Here is a 20,064-nt window from a genome sequence, read left to right on the forward strand (position 1 = left end):
CTAGGAAGGTCTTTCTGTGAAACCAGGATAAAACTATTATAATATTTTCTTACTGTTTTTATGAAGTTTTATTGGTTTATTCTTATCGTACATGACAAACTTGTTTCCTGGAACAAACTCTTGATTTGATGTGGTTTTCCAAGTATCCAGGAACTATGCTTCAATTTGCAAATGAATGGTTTCAGCAGAATCTAAATCTCTCAGTGCGTTAACCATTCCTCTCAGATGCCAGAAACAGTTTCCTCTCAGGGATTTTACTTCCTTTCTGGAAATGATTTTAGTCTACAACCATTTTGGAACTTTCTACTTCAGGCGGAGTTTCCATCTGCTGTTTGGACAGCCATCTGACTGGTTCCAGAGCACTTCTTCTCATCGCAGGTAATTCCATCCAAGTTTCATTCTTGCCTTTTGTTTACTTGTTAATTACTCAGTTTAAGTCTGTGGGGGACAGAAAGCTTGTGTCCACTATTATATTAATTAAGGGCCTTAGTGCAGACTGACGTGGCATGAAAGGCTGTGATAAAGTGGAGCTCTATGTGTGCAGCATAAATGGTTGTAGCTAACTTTTAACTCCATGCTGCATGCAGGGTTTGTGCTTCAAGTGCAGAAAAAAAAAACGCAAATGAGTGACATATGGCTTTAAAAGCATATGTAGAGGAACAGTTCTGCTGTTTTTGTGAGTTCAGGGGCCCAGTTTCACTTTTAACTGACTTCAGGATTTATAGAGGCCAGAAGGCAAAACAGAAATTATAACTGCCCTTTGTTGAAATCACAGTCACAAAACTCATGAGTAGCTCTTGAATCTGACTATTTGCAGATTCTGCCATGGGTTGTGGGCTACGAAAGCTGGAAGAGCCTGATGATAGTAGCCCTGGCAAAATATTTTCCACTCTGAAGAGACCACAAGTGGAAACAAAGACTGACATTTCATATGAATACCTTTTGTTGGATTTTACTTTGGACATTGGTGAGTCTCTTTTGCTTCACTGCTGCTTCTGCTTGAAACTTTATTGTTGTTTAACGTACGGAGTTAAAAGGTCTTAATATTCACTTTGATCAAAAAGCAGGCAGTTGTTTAAACAATTGTTTATACACATCACAGCCAATAGTCTTCAAATTAATCAATTGTATAGTTGTTCCATAGCACAAACATCTGACACCTCCAACAGAAATATGAGAAACGCAATTGTGATTGAAGTTTTTTTACTTAAACAAAGAAACTTCAAAAATAGTTCCACATTCAACTATTTGTTTCAATTTCATGAAGTGAACAGACTTCACACATATCATAAATTTAATGTTTGTGCTGTGTGCCATTACTTTTCTTTTTTCAATGCAGCAGCCTTCTCCCCAATGTGCAAGCCTCTCAAAGTTAGCACCCTCATCTTAAACTGGGTTATTTGCTGTTCCCAAGGCAAATAAACACCCCCAGCTGGCAGCATTCTGGAAACAGAGCATCCAGTGTTCATTTGAGGTTCAAATTCTGATAACAAGCTAAAATAGTTAACTCACAATTCTTTGAAAACTTTTCAGCCACTCAATAATAAAGCCAATTCAATCTATTTAATCAGGTTGTTGTTATATTTGTTAAAATTATATGTTGTTGAATTTAATGAATGCTATATGATTGAAGTTAGTAGAATGAAAGTTAATGCTGCGGGGTTTTTTTCCCCGACTTTGATAGATTTTCACTGCCCTCTCCTCCCCTACTGAGTCTTTCTGAAGGTGTTCGCTCCTGTGCTGGTCTATGGTTTCATAGAAACCAGGTGCTACACTGACTATTTTTCACAGGTGAACTTATGCAGTGACTGTCAGCATTCTTTTCAGCTGTGGTGTCCATTACCACTGAATTGATTCCACAAGGCATCCATATGTAAAGGCACTTTGTAGCACGGAGTCACTGTAGTAATTAGGAGTGGAAATCCTGACTGGCTTTCCCTTGACCACCTGAAGAACACTGAAAGCAATTGTTCCAATCCCACTGAACCCCTGGCAATTGACATTGGAACCAGTTAACAAGGACAAACCAGAAATTGGATTTAGAGCCATGATGGCTCAGAAAAGGAGATTTTATTCCTGAGCCCTCAAGGGAGCGAAGTTCCTGTTATTTATCTTCCTCAGTCTTAAATAGTTCTTTTCTTTTAAGGCCTGGATAGAAACTGAATCTATCAATGTGTTTGACCGCCATATAAAAATCCAGAATTACTCTTAGGGAGGAATTTTCCGTGCCCGCTGGCGTTGGGCATCATGGTGGGCGTGAGTGGACAATATGGCGGGAAGGCCAAAAATTAGTTTCACAATGTTGTGAAGCCAGTTTGTAATCACCCGCTCCGCCCATCAATGGCAGGCCGCGTTTCCCGCTGCTGTGCATCGGTAACTTCGTCATAATACATCTGCATATCATTATAGGCCCAGCTCGCTGGGATCATCTCTTCACACTGGATCATCCGGGCACGTCGGTGTGATTGCATGCTGACATGTTTCACAACTGAACATAAGCAACATGCACCTGGCAAGCTGCACTTCACTCGGGACTTTGAGGCTTGTTTGCCTACCTTGCTTCAGGCAGCACTTGCTGCCATCAGTGCCAGGCTTCGTAGGCAGCACCACATCACTTTTAGGGGGGTGCAGGGGCAGGTCTCTACTTATGAGACCAGCCATAAGTCAGGGGTAGCTTTTCAATGGCTGCAGGGCGATATAGCTTTCTTGGGGAAGGGAGAGAAGTGGCGTCAGGCAAGGGAAGAGGCTGCAGGGCTAGGGCATTACTGCGGAAGGGAGGTATCCCAGGGTGTATTTGGGGACACATGTTGGTCTGTGCAAGTGGCCTCAAGAGGGTGAGGGCTGAGGAGGCAGTCTCCAGAGGAGATGAGTCCAGATGCTGGACCTCCTGCAGCCAGAGCGGAGGTAGAGAACATCACAGCGGGATTCCACAGCTTCCAAAAGGCATTCCAGGGACACGTCACTGAATTGGAGGGCTGTAGTCTTCTTGCCTTTCGGTGCCATGTCTTTTGTGCAGCAGTCCAGGGCTGGAAGCACTGAGAGTTGTGTGTTCGGCTGCACTTTAAATATGGCACCCGCATGAGGAAGTGGTGAGATGACGGCATGGCGGGCAAATGAGATCCTGCCTGCTATTGGAACAGCATGTTTCCCAGGAATGCATGATTAATGAGATGGGATTGAGATGATACAGCATGAAAAGCTGCCATTGCAATCGGTGGGTAAAACGTTCTTTCTCCTGCCCGCTACCGCACTTAGTGCAAATTTGGGACAATTCCGTCCAAAGTCTTCAGTTTCAGAGTGTTTTCTTAATGTCCTTTGAACAAGAAAAATTTATTAAAGAAAACAGAAAATGCCAGAAGTAGGCAGCATCTCCAGCAGAATCTGTGAAGAGAAAAACAATGAACGTTTCAGATGTAGACCTTTCAATCAGAACTGCAGACTGGGTGATAATAAAGTTCTTTAATAGGTCTGAACAAAACAAAGGGAAGGTTGAAAAGAACAGTTTGATTTCTATCATATAGAAGAGTTAATGGACTGGAATTTTCTTTGTATGCCACCCAAGATCGCAGGAAAAATGGAAATCAAGTGTCGTGTCCCATTGCTACATCCCCACTTCTACAAGTGTAACAATAAATTTCTCCCACTGCAGGAACATCAGCCTCGCAATGCTTGCCCGCACTGGCCCATTTAACTGATAGCAGAGATGAAGAGTGCCTCATACTGGACTCCCCTCTACTGCTTAGCTATTCTCTTTCCTCTTTTTGTAAGTTGATCAGCTCATGAAAAGCCTCATAAAAGGTTTCAAATTTTTATCTGAAGCTATTTTGTCCTTTGCCTGTAACTCCTACACCTTTTGCTCCTGTCCTGGATATTCCACTGCAGCACCATTGACATTTTGCAAAAGGCTCCTTCTTGGTACCTGCCCTAGTGATCTTGGTACCAGTCTAGTGATCTTCGCACTTCCTCAAAGGCAAGTATATCCTTTCTGAGGTAAGGGGGTCAAAACTTTACAAAATACTCCAGGCATGTTCTTCCCAAAATCCTATACAATTGCAGCAAGACCACTTCATTCTTAGCCTTTGTAACAGACGGATTAGTGTATAACATACCTTCTACTTTCTTAATTGCTTGCTGTACCTGCTTGTTAAATTTCTGTGATTCAGGTACAAGTTCACTCAGATCCCTTTGGATACCAACATTTTCCAGTATCTCATCATTTCAAGAATATCCTGCCTAACAAAGTGGATAATATCACATTTCTTCACATTATATTTCATCTGCCACCTCGTTGCCCAATCACTTAACCCATCCAAATCTCTTTGCAGCCTCTTTGCACCCTTCTCACAACTTACTTTCCCACTTAACTGTATCAAACTTGGATATGTTAGACTCAACATCTAAGTCATTGATATAGATTGCAAATAGCTGGAGCCCAAGCACTGATCCTTGCAGTACCCTATTTATAGCCTGCCAATCCTAAAATGACCCATTTATTCCCACTTACTCCCTGTTTCTGTCATTAATCAATCCATGCTAATATATTACTTCACATCCCATAAGCCATAACTTTGAGCAATAACCTCTTCACAACACCTTGTTGAATGCTTTTGAAAATCCAAATACACTACATGCCCCCATATCTACCCTGCTAGTAAATCCTCAAAAAAAGCTAAAAGACCTGTCAAATACAATTTCCATAATTCCTTGTAGCTCTACCAAATCAAATTATGATTTTCTAAGGGCTCTGTTATCACTTCTCCAATATATAGTCAAGCATTTTCCTTACTACTGATGTCATGCTAACTGGTCCATTGTTCCCAGCTTTCCCATTCTTACCTTTCTTGAAAAGTAGGGTCACTCAAGTTCAATATATTGAATTTTTATATTGATTATAATTAATACAGAAAGGGAGTGGAAAAAGCTAAAGTATGACATTGAAGTTCATTCATGGAATGTGACTTCACTGACAAAGTCAACAATTATTGCCCAACCCTAAATGTCCTCTAGAAGGTGAGCTGACTTTTTAAATCATTGCAGTCCATGTCATCCAGATACACCTACAGTGCTGTTAGGTAGGGAGTTCAGGATTTTGACCCAGCAATGAAGGAACAATGATATAGTTTAAAGTCAGAATGGTGTGTGACTTGGGAGGAATCTTGGAGGTAGTGATTTTTCCATACGTCTGCTGCCCTTGTTCTTGTAGATCAAGCTTGCCCAATCCATGGCCCGCGGGCCACAACCCAGCCCCCAAAGCCTCTGTAGCTGGCCCACAGACTCACTGTTCAAACTACGGGTAAGTTTAATGAAAAATCTGCAAGGATCTGCTCCTCCAATCACAGGCCGTTTCTCTCCCACATTTGCTGCTGATACGCTCGCTGGCAAGCCTATCAGCAGCAAATTCGGTAGAGAATTAGTCCCTGATTGGACGAGCAGTGAATAGTGTAAAGGTGTATGGCTGCTCCTTTGTTTTCAGAGTACGTACTCTTTCTCAGCCTCCTGCACAGGCGCCAGCTTAAGGAGCACAGAGCCAAGATGGCAGAGCAGGTGAGGGGGCCATGAGGAAAGGCAGAGAAATGAAGCAAGGGCTTGGGAAAGGAACAGTAAGCAGGGTGGCAAGCAGAATGCAACAAATGCTCAACAATCGGGAGGAGGTCAGGGAAAGTCCACGGAGCGGATAGAAGTTGGGAAGGCCCGGGAGCGGGTGGAGGTCAGGAAGGTCCAGAGCCGTGGAAGTTAGGACGACCTGGCAGTGAATGGAGGCCAGGAAGGCCCAGGAATAGGTGGAGATCGGGAAAGTCTGGAGCGGTTGGAGGTTGGGAAGGCATCGGAGCGGGTGCAAGTCAGGAAGATCCAGAGTGGGTGAAAGCCCAGAAGGCCTGGAAGTGGGTAGGGGTTGGGAAGGCCTGAGAATGGTTGGAGGTCGGGAAGGTCCACCAAATGGGAAGAAAGCCCAGCTGCCACCTCCTGATTGAGTCCTCCTGAAGTAGTGTCTAAGCTTTATGGGGAGTGATTCTTTGTGTGTGTGAGAGAGAGTGTGTGTGAGAGAGAGAGAGAGATTGTGTGTGAGAAAGAGTGTGTGTATGTGAAAGAAAGAGCATGTGTGTGTGTGTGAGAGTGACAGTGAGAGAGAGAGAGAGAATGTGTGTGTGTGAGAGAGAGTGTGTATGTGAAAGAAAGTGTGTGTGTGTGTGAGTGACAGTGTGAGAGCAAGAAAGTGTGTGTAAGAGAGAGAGAATGTGTGTGTGAGAGAGAGAGTGTGTGTGAGAGAGAGTGTGTGTGAGAGAGAGTGTGTGTGTTTGACAGCGTGTGTGTGTGAGAGATTGTGTGTGTGAGAGAGAGAGATTGTGTGTGAGAGAGAGAGATTGTGTGTGAGAGAGAGTGTGTGTTTGACAGCGTGTGTGTGTGAGAGATTGTGTGTGTGAGAGAGAGAGATTGTGTGTGAGAGAGAGAGATTGTGTGTGAGAGAGAGAGATTGTGTGTGAGAGAGAGATTGTGTGTGAGAGTGTGTGTGAGAGAGAGTGCGTGTGTGAGAGAGTGTACATGTGTGTGTGAAAGAGTGTGTATGTGTAAGAGAGAAAGAGTGTGTGAGAGAGAGAGAGAGAATTTGTGTGTATGAGATTGTGTGTGTGAGAGAGTGTGTGAGAGAGTGTGTGTGTGAGAGAGTGTGTGTCTGTGTGTGTGAGAGAGAGAGTGTGTGTGTGAGAGACAGTGTGTGTGAGAGAGAGAGAAGGTGTGTGTGTTTGTGTGTGTGAGAGAGAGAGAGTGTGTGTAAGAGAGAGTGTGTGTGAGAGAGGCAGAGTGTGTGTGTGTGAGAGAGGCAGAGTGTGTGTGTGAGAGAGAGAGTGTATGTGTGTGAGAGAGAGAAGATGTGTGTGTTTGTGTGTATGTGAGAGAGAGAGAGTGTGTGTGAGAGAGTGTGTGTGAGAGAGGCAGAGTGTGTGTGTGTGAGAGAGAGAGAGAGAGAGTGTGTGTGTGAGAGAGAGAAGGTGTGTGTGTTTGTGTATGTGTGAGAGAGAGAGAGAGAGAGTGTGTGTGTGAAAGAGGAGAGTCAGGAACAATATGGCAAGAAGGTTTCACACCAACGTGAAAGCACAACGAATCATCCGATGGTGTCCGCCATGACGGAACACCAATCCTGCTGGAGGCCAGCGTGAACCCGTGTTACATCCCGTTAATGGGATGCAAAGTAGGCCTGACTAGAATCATCCCCCAGGCCTGATTTACCGTTACATCAGTGGGAAAACACGCTGGCGCAGAATATGCTTAGACAAGCGTGACATGCAGAAGTCGGGTCTTACCATTAGGGCCTTGCTGAGATCACAGACATACGAGGAGCAGAAGATGCTGAAGTCCGACAGCTACTTGACCCTGGAGGAATGATGGGTAAATTCTCCATGACCATGAAGCAGTGAAGGAGCTCATGGAAGGTGGGAGATCTCCGTTGATGTCTCGAATCTGCTTCAGAACATTATGGTCTTGGCCATGGGCTGCTATGGATATTGGGGGAAGAGGAAGGGCCAGCTGTGAGGGGAGAGAAATATGTACCGGGGTCAGGGGCAGTGGTGTGGTGGTGAAGCTGGGAGGGGGGATGAAGATTTCAGGCATGCTGGGCTTGGGAGGGGGGAGGCAGGAGTACAGGGAGGAGGAGCGGCTTTTTTATTTATTTCATGGGATGTGGGCATCGCTGGCTAGCCCAGGGTTTATTGCCCATCCATAATTGCCCTCATCTAGAGGGCATTTTTAAGAGTCAGCCATATTGCTGTGGATCTGGAGTCATATGTTGGCCAGATCAGGTAAGGACAGCAGATTTCCTTCCCTAAAGGGCATTAGTGAACCAAATGGGATTTTACAACAATCGGCAACAGTTTCATGGTCACCATTTGACTTTTAATTTCAGATTTCTATTGAATTCAAATTTCACCATCTGCCATGGTGAGATTTGAACCTAGGCCCCCAGAGAATTACGCTGGGTCTCTGGAATACCAGTGACAATACCACTATGCCATTGCCTCTCCTTGTGTAAGTGTAATGGGGTAGAATGTGACAAGTGGGGAGGTAGGTGTAAGAGGGAGGAAAGTGCAAGGGAAGAAGTTCAGAGGCGGGTAGGAGTTCGGAGAGTGAAAGAGCTCAGAGAGGGGAAGGAGTTCAGAGAGGGGAAGGAATTCGGAAAAGGGAAGGAGTTCGGAGAGGGGAGAGGAGTTCGGAGAAGGGAAGGATTTAGGAGGGGGAAGGAGTCCATGAGGAAGAAGATGTCCAGGGGGAGGATGGAGTAAGGGGGGAGATGTCCGGGCAAATGTGCAAGGGAGGGGTCTGTGGAGTCAATGATTGCCTCCTGGGGAGCAAACTGAGGGTGGGCGGGGTAGAGGGGAATGGTGAGTATGAGAGGGGGCAGAGTGAGCCGGGACGGTGAGGGTGCGACAGTAGCAGTAGAAGGGACGGCGAGGGTGGTTGGTGGGGACTCAGAGGCAGACACAGTCCCTGGGGTGGGAAGGAGGAGGTCAGGGGGGTGAATGTGGAGGTCAATATGGATGGGAATGGGATTCTCAGGAAGATTCACGTTCACCAGGACATCCGGGAAAGAAAAGGGTTTGGGTTGGTAGGTGACAGTGGGAAGGTGGAAGGTGATGCTGCAGGGGTAACAGTGATGGGGGAAAGGACATGGGTGACTGGGGGAGGGGAAAGGACGGGAGACCTAATTAGAAACTTAACAACTACCATGGCTGTCGAAATGGAAAGTGAGTGGAACATTGTGTTGGACGGGCACAGGTGCTGATGGGAGTGTGGTCAGTGGGTGGGCGGAGATGCAGGTCAGCTCAGATGGACAACTGAAAGTGAACCCCAGCAGGACACCATTGACAATGTTCGGGACATCGAAGTGAGTGTGATGGATGAAGGCTCCGTGTGCATGGGAGAGTGCTTGCACAAGGCTCTGAAGGGCACTGCCATGCACACAAAATTCTCCCTCCAGAATCATTCATTGTCCACTGTGTGCAGCTGAACTACTAGTGGGGGGAGGGGGGGAAGGGGGTGGGTGGGGGGGTGGTGGTGGGTGGGTGGGGGGGATGCAGTGGGAGGATTCGCAAAGCCTGTAAATGAAGCTGAAAGACACCATTACACATTATTCAGTGAAAGTGAACATATTTTAAGATTATAAAGTGACAAAATGTGTTCACTTGTGCAACCACTTATGATCGGAATTTATTAACTTTTCTAGGCCTACCGCTTCTTCTGGGTGCTGCCCTGACATCCACAGAAGGGTTGGATACACCCTGTGCAATGGTTGGCCCTATTGCCTCTGATGACTTTGCCATGTGTCCTCTAGAGAGTCGAGGCCTTGAGGGCCCAGGTTTGCTTTGGCTGTCCTCCTGTGGGCTTGCTGCTCCCTCAAGGTTGAGGGGGTCACAGGCAAAGGGGACTTGGAGGGAGCGGACAGCCTCTGTGGTTTCTGAGTGGATGACCCAGGGGCGTCCAACTGCCGCTCCTCCTCCCTTCAGGTGCCAGAGTGCCCTGGCCTGACTCCTTGAGGGGAAGGAGCACATGGAGGGACATCGAGGTGCCTTGTTTCCCTCTTGTGTTGCCACTGCAGGAACTCACCTATGGCTACCGCGATGGAGTGTAGGTCTGCATGCATCTCTGCGTTCTGTTGAACCAGGGTCTCCACGGCGTCCACCATCCTTCCCATGGAGGCCTCCATACACACACATGTGGGCCCCACTTCATCAGAGAGAGGCAGAGTCACTCCTTCGACTCACGTGCCACTCTGTTGAGGGCTTCCAACAGCTCTGTGTGAAGTTCCTCCACCTTCTGCTGACTCTCCACGATGAGTTGAAAGGCAAAATCCAGATGCTTGTCATCTGATTCGGACTTCACCAATGGCTCTTCCCCAGCAGTCCTCCATGTGCCAGGGAGCTCGGCTGAACCTGCCCCCTCCTGCTGCAGACATGTATCTGTGCAGTGACCACCAGATCGTGAACCTGAGCCTGCTCTAGATCTAGGTCCCGCCGAGGTGTGTGTCTCTGTGCTGGCGGAGGGTGTGGGTAAGCGCTGTGACGGGTCTTCCAAGCTGCTTATTTCCAGTTCTTCAATGGAGGAGGTGCCCTCTTGGCTGGAGGTAAGGACCTGGATGGGGCTGAGGGACTGGCTGGCTGAGGGCATCAGTCATTTGGCAGAACTCCCAGTGAACCAAAGTAGAGGTAATTGGTGGCAGCAGAGTCAAAGGCAGGAGAGAGAGCACTCGTAGTTGTGTTGAGAGAGGGATGATGTGGGTGCTCGCCACTGACCTCACCATCGCCACAGGCACAGTCCACATCCTCACCAGTCAGTACGATGGCATGCTCCTCAAAGTGAGTGAGGGGCCTAATGTGGAGTACTGAGACATCCCCCTGCAGTTGTGAGCCAGCTTCTCCCGCATGAAAACAGGTGAAGAGAGTGTGAACAGGATGCATGGCACTGCGTGGAATGTTCGTGTGGTGAGCGAAGTCATGGATGGGATCAGGATGCGAGCTCAAGAGGATATGAGCCTGCTGGAGAAGTGAGGGTGCGTGTGAGAGTTAGTGGTGTTGTCCCTTGGGGTGTGAGATCCCTGTGGATATGTGATGGGCTTGGGAGTGTGAGTTGAGAGTGATGAGGTGGTTGACTTACCCTGGCGGAACAGATGACAGCGTTCATCCTCTCCTGCAATGAATGGCTACGTCTGTGCTTCAGTGGCGTTGACCACTGCTGCCATCGCCTCCAGGGCTGGATTGGGGACTCTGGTGGATCTCCTACGGCCAGAGCAGGGGTAGATGACATTGCGGCAACCTTCCACTGCAGGCACCCCAGAGAGTCATCCCAAAATGGGGGCTGCCATCTTCTTTGCTTTCGGGGCCAGTTGTCACCTGGAGCAGTCCTTGTCTGTGGACATGAAGTAGGCTGCACTCTGGTGTGCTTTAAATATGGCAGCTGGTGCAAGGAAGCACTGAGTTCATAGCATGGCAGGCAAAACCGAGCCCACCCGCCAGCGATCCAGCAAGTTTCCTGTGAATGGAATATTAATAGGGACATAGGAACAGGAGAAAGACATTCAGCCCATCAAGCCTGCACCACCATTCAATACGATCATAGCTGATCGAACACTTCAATGCCTTTTACCTACACTATCCCCATAACCCTTTATGTTATTGTTAATCAGAAATCTATCAATCTCTACCTTAAACATACTCAATGACTGAGCTTCCACAACCCTCTGGGGTACAGAATTCCAAAGATTCACAACCCTCTGAGTAAAGAAATTTCTCCTCATCTTGGTCCTAACTGGCTTCCCCCTTATTTTGAAATTATGTCCCCTGGTTCTAGACTCCCCAACCAAGGGAAACATCTTACCTGCATCTACCTGTCCATTCCTTTAATTATTTTGTAGGTTTCAATGAGATAACCTCTCATTCTTTGAAACTCTATAGAATACAGGCCCAGTTTCACCAATGTCTCTTCATAAGACAACACCGCCATCCCCGGAACAAGTCTGGTGAACCTTCGTTGAACTCCCTCGATGGCAATAATATCCTTTCTGAGGCAAGGGGACCAAAACTGCACCCAGTACTCCAGGTGCTGTCTAACCAAGCTTCTATACAATTGAAGCAAGACTTCACAATTCCTGTACTCAAATCCTCTTGTGATAAAACCTAATATTCCATTAGCTTCCTAATTGCTGCACCTGCATGTTAGCTTTCAGTGACTTATGGACAAGGGCACCTAGATCCTTTTGTACATCTACACTTTCTAATCTCTTATCATTTAGGAAATACTCTGCACATATGTTCCTTCTGTCAAGGTGGATAACCTCACATTTTTCCACATTATATTCCATCTGCCATGTTCTTGCCCACTCACTGAGTCTGTCCAAATCTGCCTGTAGCCGCTTTACGGCTTCCTCACAACACACATTCCCACCTAGCTTTGTATCATCCATGAACTTGATAATATTACATTTGGTCCCCACATCCAAATCATTGATGTATATTGTGAACAGCTGGGGCCCAAGTACTGATCCTTGAGGTGCCCCACTAGTCACAGCCTGCCAAAGCGAGAATGATCCATTTATTCCTGCTCTCTGTTTTCTGCCTGTTAGCCAATCCTTCATCTATGCCTCCTATCCTATGTGCTTTAATTTTGCTAATCAACCTCCTTTGGGGGACTTTATCAAAAGCCTTCTGAAAATCCAAGTGTACTACGTCCATCGACTCTCCTTTATCAATTTTGTTAGTAACATCCTCAAAAGATTCCAACAAGTTCATCAAACATGATTTTCCATTTACAAATCCGTGCTGACTATACCCAATCAGAGCATGATTAATCAAGTATCCATTTATCACATCCTTTATAATAGAATCATTGTCCCTACTACTGGTGTAAGGCTAACAGGTCTGTAGTTCCCTGTTTTCTCTTTCCCTCCCTTCTTAAATAGTGGGGTGACATTTGCTACCTTCCAATCTTCAGGAACCATTCCAGAATATATAGAAATTTGGAAAATGATCACCAATGCATCTACTATCTCTATAACAACATCTTTCAACATTCTGGGATGTAGAATATCAGGTCCCGGGGATTTATCAACCTTCAGTCCCATTAATTTCTCCAATACAACCTACTTCCTAATACTAGTTTCCTTCAACTCCTCATTCTCCCTAGCCCCTTGGGTGTCTAAATCTGGGAGATTTCCTGTACCTTCCTCAGTGACAACAGACAAGTTTTTTGTTTTTAACAAATTAATTCTTTATCTTCTCTGCCATTTCTCTATTCCCCATTATGAATTTTCCTGCCTGTAATGGATCCACATTTGTCTTAGCCAAACATTTCCATTTTCCATACCTATATAGAAACTTTTACAGTCCATTTTTATGTATTTTGCTAGATTGTATTCATATTCTAGTCTCCCCTTCTTTACCAGTTTCTTGGTCTTCCTTTGCTGTAATCTAAAAACCTCCCAATCCTCAGGTTTACTACTACTTCTGGCAACTTTACAAGCCTTTTCTTTTAATCTTATACAATCCTTAACTTCCTTTGTCAGCCACGGTTGACTGACTTTTTGTGGGGTTTTGCACTTGAAGGAATGTATAGGTGCTGTAAGCTATGTAATAGCTCTTTGAAAACTAGCGATTGCCTATGTACAGCCATATCCTTTAATCTATTTTCCCAATCCACCTCAGAATTTCTCCCTAATGCCATCAAAATTTCCTTTATTCAACTTTAACACCCTTGCTTCAGAATGAACTACCTCACTTTCAAACATAATGTAAAATTCTATCATATTGTGGTCACTCATCCCTAAAGGTTATTTTACAAGAAGATTATTAGTTAGCCCTTTTTCATTACATAATAATCTAATATTAGATCTAAATTAGCCTGTCCGCTAGTCGGCTCCTCAACATACTGCTCTAGAAAACCATCCCTAATACACTCCAGAAACTCGTCTTCCAAAGCATTAGTGCTCAATTGGTTTACCCAGTCTATTGAGGCAGGACATGCCAGGAATGGGACAACACGGCACAAAAACCCGCGCAACATCCTTTTTCCTGCTCGCTACCACACTTTGTGTAAATCTGAGATAATTCTGCCCAGTGTGTGTGTGTGTGAGAGTGTGTGTGTGAGAGAGAGTGTGTGTGAGAGTGTCTATGAGAGAGAGTATGTGTGTGTGTGAGAGAGTGTTTGCGTGAGAGTGTTTGTGTGTGAGAGAGAGTGTATGTGTGTGACAGAGAGTGTGTGTGAGAGAGACTGTATGTGTGTGACAGAGAGTGTGTGTGTGTGACAGGGAGTGTGTGTGACAGAGTGTGTATGTGTGTGACAGAGTGTGTATGTGTGTGACAGAGAGTGTGTGTGTGTGACAGAGAGTGTGTGTGACAGAGAGTGTGTGTGACAGAGAGTGTATGTGAGAGAGAGTGTATGTGTGTGAGAGAGACTGTATGTGTGTGACAGAGAGTGTGTGAGAGAGAGTGTATGTGTGTGACAGAGAGTGTGTGTGAGAGAGAGTGTATGTGTGTGACAGAGAGTGTATGTGTGTGACAGGGAGTGTGTGTGACAGAGTGTGTATGTGTGAGAGAGAGTGTATGTGTGTGAGAGAGAGTGTATGTGTGTGACAGAGAGTGTATGTGTGTGACAGAGAGTGTATGTGTGTGATAGAGAGTGTGTGTGAGAGAGAGTGTATGTGTGTGAGAGAGACTGTATGTGTGTGACAGAGAGTGTGTGTGAGAGAGAGTGTATGTGTGTGACAGAGAGTGTGTGTGAGAGAGAGTGTATGTGTGTGACAGAGAGTGTATGTGTGTGACAGAGAGTGTGTGTGAGAGAGAGTGTATGTGTGTGACAAAGAGTGTGTGTGAGAGAGAGTGTATGTGTGTGACAGAGTGTGTGTGAGAGCGGGCAGAATTTTCCCCTCATCGGGCGCGCTCGGTGAGGGCGGGTGGGAGCGGTTGGGAAGTCGACCTCCACCCGCGATCAGGGCCAGACCATGATTTCACGCTGGTGGGCTGATTAAGCCCCACCCAGCACGCAATGGCGCTCAGCGCTACCTGTGGGGGGGGGAGGAGGGCAAGCGTGAACTTTACGCATGCGTGCTGGAAAAGCTCCCTGAGGCACGGAGCTGCCTCAGGGAGGTGAACAATTTTAAAAATTAAAAATAAAGCATTGTAAGATGTTAAACAACGCCCCCTCATGTGACTCTGTTACATGAGCAGGGTCATGTTAGAAATTAGTATGAAAATTTTCTATTTTTTTTTAATCACGGATCGAAGCCTCATCCCGCCCGTGGATGAGGTTTTGCAAAAAATGCAAAGGCTACTTGGCCTTTTCGCTTGCCCACCAACTATGAGGTTGGATGGGCAGTGAAAAATTTAAATCAGTTGGATTATTAATGGCCTTAATGGGTCTTTTAATTGTCGGCGGGTGCACTGCCAATTCAGGACGCTCGCCCGACGTCATCACGTGTCATTTTATGCTCATTTGGGTCAGGCGTGTGCCCGCCCGACAAGTAAAAATTCTGCCATGTGTGTGAGAGAATCTGTGTGTATGTGAGAGAGTGTGTGTGTGTCTGTGTGTGTGTGTGTGTGTGTGTGTGTGAGAGAGAGAAAATTTGTGTGAGAGAGTATGTGTGAGAAAGAGAGAGAGAGAGAGTGTGTGTGTGTGTGTGTGTGTGTGTGTGTGAGAGAGAGAGTGACCCCTTGCTAATGGAGCCAAGATGAGTGGACACTTATTTAAAGCAACATTCTGCATGATGGCCTAAGGACTGTACACATTATCTAGATGACGTGGCATGTTCCCCAGCTGGATGGTGAAATATGCATCCTGGCACAAGCTCCCTGACCCCCAAGGCTGAAAATGTGGGCCAGAATCTTCAGGTCAGTGAGTGAGGGCGGGCCCTACCCGCCGACGTATAAAATGATGCGTGGTGACGTCGGGCGTGCATCCCAACGTCACTGCGCGTCATTCAGATCTTCAGTTCGGTGGGCACGCACTGGAGTCTGCTGCACGCCCGCCACACTGTCAAAGGCCTATTAAGGCCATTTTAGAACTAATTAAAGCAATTAATTGAACTGCTTGTCCAACCTTAAGGTTGGTGGGCAGGCGAAGAACCCAGGCGGCCTTCGCATTTATCATGGAACCTCATCCACGGGCGGGATGAGGTTTCATGAAGGATTTATAATTCAAATAAATTATTTTATTAAAATTCATTGACATGTCCCAGCATTGACACTGTCACGTGAGGGGAAATGTCTGAAAAAATTTTTTTCACTTTATTTAAATTTTTCAAAATGTAATTAAACTCCCTGAGGCAACTCTGTGCCTCAGCGAGATTTCTGCGCTTTTTTGCACACATGCACAGAGCCCTGACTCAGCTTCCTCCCATTGCCCGCACAGGGAGTGCTCAGCCCATGTAAAATGGCGATGCACAGCCGATCGCGGGCACCAATCGGCTGCGCGCCTGCTCACACCCGCCCCGCTCCCACTCAGCCCCCCTCAATGGGGAGAAAATTCTCCCCATTGAGTCAGCAAGATAGCCACCCCTACTTGCCACTACTGGAGACATGTAATCTTGCCTCCCAGAATGGTGTGAGGTTTCCTGCAGGAAGCACACCACATACTCCACAAGAGCATAATACTGCGGAATCTGGAAATCTGGAATAAGAACAAAAAATGCTGCAAATACTCAGCATGTCAGAGTAACAGAGTTAAGTTTCAGGTCGATGATCTTTCATCACAACTGAAGAAAGATATAAATAGAAGTTTTTAAGCCAGTGGAAGGGGGCAGCAGCAGGAAGAATTAAGTAGATATGGGCGGAGGCCAGGGGAGATTAATTAACAAAAGACTTCATGATGCAACAGCCAAAGAGAGTGGTAATGGATATAGTATAGAAACAAAGGGTGTGTCCAAATGGGGCATAAATGGCTACATAAAAACCATCTGAATGCAACATGAAGGGGTTAAAGAAAGAAACAAGACAGGACCAACCCAGCAAAACAAAAAAAGAAGAAAAAGACATACAGAACAAAATGCAGGAGGCAGAGATTATGACCTAAAGTTGTTGAACTCAATGTTGAATCCAGTAGGCTGCAGAGTGCTGAGTCGAAAGATAAGATGCTGTTCCTCAAGCTTGCACTAAGTGGAACACTGTAGCAGGCCGGCAAGGTGGAGAATTAAAATGGCAAGCAACATGAAGCTCTGGATCATGCTTGTGGACTTAATAGAGGTGTTCCACGAAGCGATCACCCAGTCTGCATTTGGCCTTCCCAATGTAAAGGAGACCGCATTGTGAGCATTTAATATAATAGGCTAAATTTAAAGAGGTACAAGTAAATCACTGTTTCACTTGAAAGGAGAATTTGGGGCCTTGGGCCGTCAGAAGGAGGAGGTGAAAAGACTGGTGTTGCATCTCCTACACTTGTATGAAAAGGTGCAGTCGAGATGGGAGGGGGTGACTGAGCAGTGGACTAGAGTTTCACAGAGGGAACGGTCCCTATAGGATACTGAAATGGGAGGGCAGGGAAAGATGTGTTTGGTGGTTGCATCACACCAGAGTGGTGGAAATGGCAGGGGATAGCCTGTTGAATATGGAGGTTGGTGGGATGGAAGGTGAGCACAAGGGGGAATATCATGGTTCTGAGAAGGAGGGGAAGGAGTGAGAGCAGAAGTGTGGGAAATGGATCAGATATATTGGAGGGCCCTGTCAACCACACTGGGTGGGAATCTTCATTTGAGGAAAAAATAAGACATGTCGAAAGCACTGGTGTGGAAGGTGGCATCATTAGAACAGATGCAACAGCGACAGAGAAACTGGGAGAATGGAATGGAGTCTCTCTCTCTTTGTCCTTCAAAGCATATGTTAATTCTTATTGTTGTTTTACATTCCTCTCCCTCCCCCTTCCAATATGGGAGTCAGCAGCAAAGCAAAGCAAAATACTTCCCTTCTCAGCTTCCTTTGTTCTACTCCAGAAAGCCAGTTGGTGAAGGATATAACTGGAACCAATATTTGCTTTTATAAGCATTTGTTTACGCACTTACAGATTACAAGCAAGAAACTCCTAATCCAACAACCACAATTTATGTCAGTGTCTATTTATACCTCTTTTGTAGCACCTGTGATCCAATTTGAATAGGGAGTGTCTATTTATACCCCATAACCAAGTACCCCACTTAAGGGGGGCACTATTACTGCACTGAACAAAAAACAAAAAACTTTCAAGGAAACTCATAAACTTAAATTAAAATGTGATGATGCACACCAGCACCACCTCTGCCCCACCACCCACCTGTTGCAGCAGGCCTCTAGCATACTGGTGGACACGGCGTGCTCCCTTTCCAGGGATACTCAGATGCAGACATAGCTTTAGCCATGAAAGAGAGGCAGACAGTCAGGATGAATGGCCCTCTCGGCTGTCCACTGCCTGGACCTGTTAATTACCACTTGGCCAGGCCCAGGAGCAGTGTAATGAGGAGGTCCTCTGATTTATCCAACCCCTCCACACCGGTTGGCCAACATTCAGGAGCATGTGGCTGAAGTGCAACCAGAAATTGAGGAACAGCCCCTTCAGATAATGGAGGAGGGGCTGCAACCTGTGGCACTGAACATAACTGTGAAACGTGGACTCCAGGTCGCAGAAATTACAGGAAGTCTGTGAAAAAACGTAACCATTTAATGCACAGGACTGCTGCGTGCAACACCCTCCACACCAAATGCCCAATGTAGTGTCCATTTATAAGGGGAAAGTAAATCCCCCCTAAATGCCTACCACTTATCTACTTAAAACACAATTAATATACAATTAACATGCTCACATCCTGCACAGCCACAGGGAGGCTATGCAATTTCTGCCAATGTATATTTTTAGAACCACTTATGTTTTGCTCATTAAGTCATTCATTGCTATGTTACCGCTCCTATGTGGGAGGCTGTAGTATTTAGACTGTGGAATTCAGTGTAACAACTATTAATGCTATTTTGTTGCTGGCTATCTGGAATACAAATAGAATACTACTGACAGAATACATAGGATTACATAGAAATTACAATACAGAAACAGATTGTGTTTCTGTTTATCCTCCACATATGTAGTAGATGTGCTCTACTCCCTTTACTTTTATCCCCCTTTCCTTCAACCATCCATCTAGCTTATTAAATGTGTCATGGGGCTGAATTTTGCAGAAGCGACAGAGGCCCTGCTGCCAAGGCCAAAACGGAGGTTGGTGACGTTGCTTCAGCAAGCAGTGGGATCTGGAGCCAAATTTTGCTGGTGGTAGCTAATTAAGTGGCTGCCATCCGATTACGTATGTGGGTTGCCCCCGAGAGCTGCCAACCCAATCAGAGGGACAGGAGTTCAGCGGCGCCACAACTAGTGGTGCAATGTAGCAAATCTTGAAGCAGGGCGGGCAGCAAATCTATGCCACTCCTGCTACCTCATAGGTTTGAAGGTCTGGGCGCAATATTATCTGGAATACGCAATCTGGGCGTATTCATTGTCTGCAACCAAAAAATGGCTGCTTCATCGAGTACCACCTTTAGAGGCTGACCCCCCTCCCCCTGCCCCCCACAGACATATGTCTGACACCAGACAGCATGTGGCCCCATGGGCCTGGCTGCAGATTCTCAACCAGGCAGTCCGGGAAAGGAGGGATGTTCCCTTTCCCAGAGTTGGCAGCAGGAGGCCATCCCGCCAGATCAAGGTGGGCAGCCTGGATGGAGGTAGCAGCACAGGTCAGCACTCATGGGGTCCACTGGAGAACCTGGCTCCAGTGCTGCAAGAGGGTGAATGATCTGCTGTGCGCCGCCAGAGTAAGTGCCACTGTCTGCTCAATGCAAAGTCACACTCATAGGGGCATGAAGCATTGTATGTTTGTGACTGCGGAGGGCTGTCACACAGGAGGTTGGTTGGCAGGCATCTCCATCAGATGCGTCATGTGGGCTGAATGTGTGTGAGTGAATTAATGCTACAAATGTTGCACAATATTCTTAGTGGCTCTCACACCTGTGCAGGGGTTTAAAATAAAACAGAAAATGCCGGAAAATACTCAGCAGGTTAGGCACCATCTGTGGAGAGAAACAGAGTTAGCGTTTCAGGTCTGTGACCTTTCATCAGGACTGGGAAAAGTTAGCGATGTAATAGTTTTGAGCAAAGTGTAGGTGGGACAAGGACAAAGGCAAAAGAGATGGCTTACTTATGAACAGGACAGAAATATCTCAATTACACAGCTGATATAATGCTTGCCATTTTTCCAATTTAACTCTTTGCCAAAACAAGAATAGCTTTTATTCAACAGCTTTAATTTTTCAAATGTCCCTATCAGATTCTTCCCACCAGTAAAGGAGACACAGAAATTGGCAGCTGCAGGGGCCTCAGGAGAATGTGTCGCCATTGCTCGTGTAACCATGTCCCCATGGCTCTCAGTGCTCCTCTCTGTCTGCAGGAGAAAGACCTGCACAATAAGTGCAAATGTGCACAGACAGGGGGAGGAATGCCTGACATCAGGATTCTAACCCCATTTGAGGATGAGGCTGTGGAGCTGGAAGGAGAAGAAGGTGACCGGGCCTGTGCCAAAGGGGT

General features: G+C 46.3%; 1 protein-coding gene across 2 annotated transcripts in view; it reads left to right on the forward strand.

Annotated features, from left to right (window-relative positions):
• The first annotated feature begins 274 nt into the window (after positions 1-274).
• Positions 275-20,064, forward strand: part of rftn2 (raftlin family member 2) — a 105,291-nt gene continuing 85,501 nt past the window's right edge. For both annotated transcript variants that reach the window (XM_078551818.1, XM_078551819.1), the window contains exons 1-2: positions 275-378; positions 818-967. In XM_078551818.1, coding sequence (XP_078407944.1) covers positions 826-967 — 142 coding nt within the window. In that variant the 5' untranslated portion in view covers positions 275-378; positions 818-825. The remainder of the gene's footprint in view (positions 379-817; positions 968-20,064) is intronic.

The sequence above is a fragment of the Cetorhinus maximus genome, chromosome 11 (genome assembly GCF_964194155.1).
Source record: "Cetorhinus maximus chromosome 11, sCetMax3.hap1.1, whole genome shotgun sequence".
NCBI lineage: Eukaryota > Metazoa > Chordata > Chondrichthyes > Lamniformes > Cetorhinidae > Cetorhinus > Cetorhinus maximus.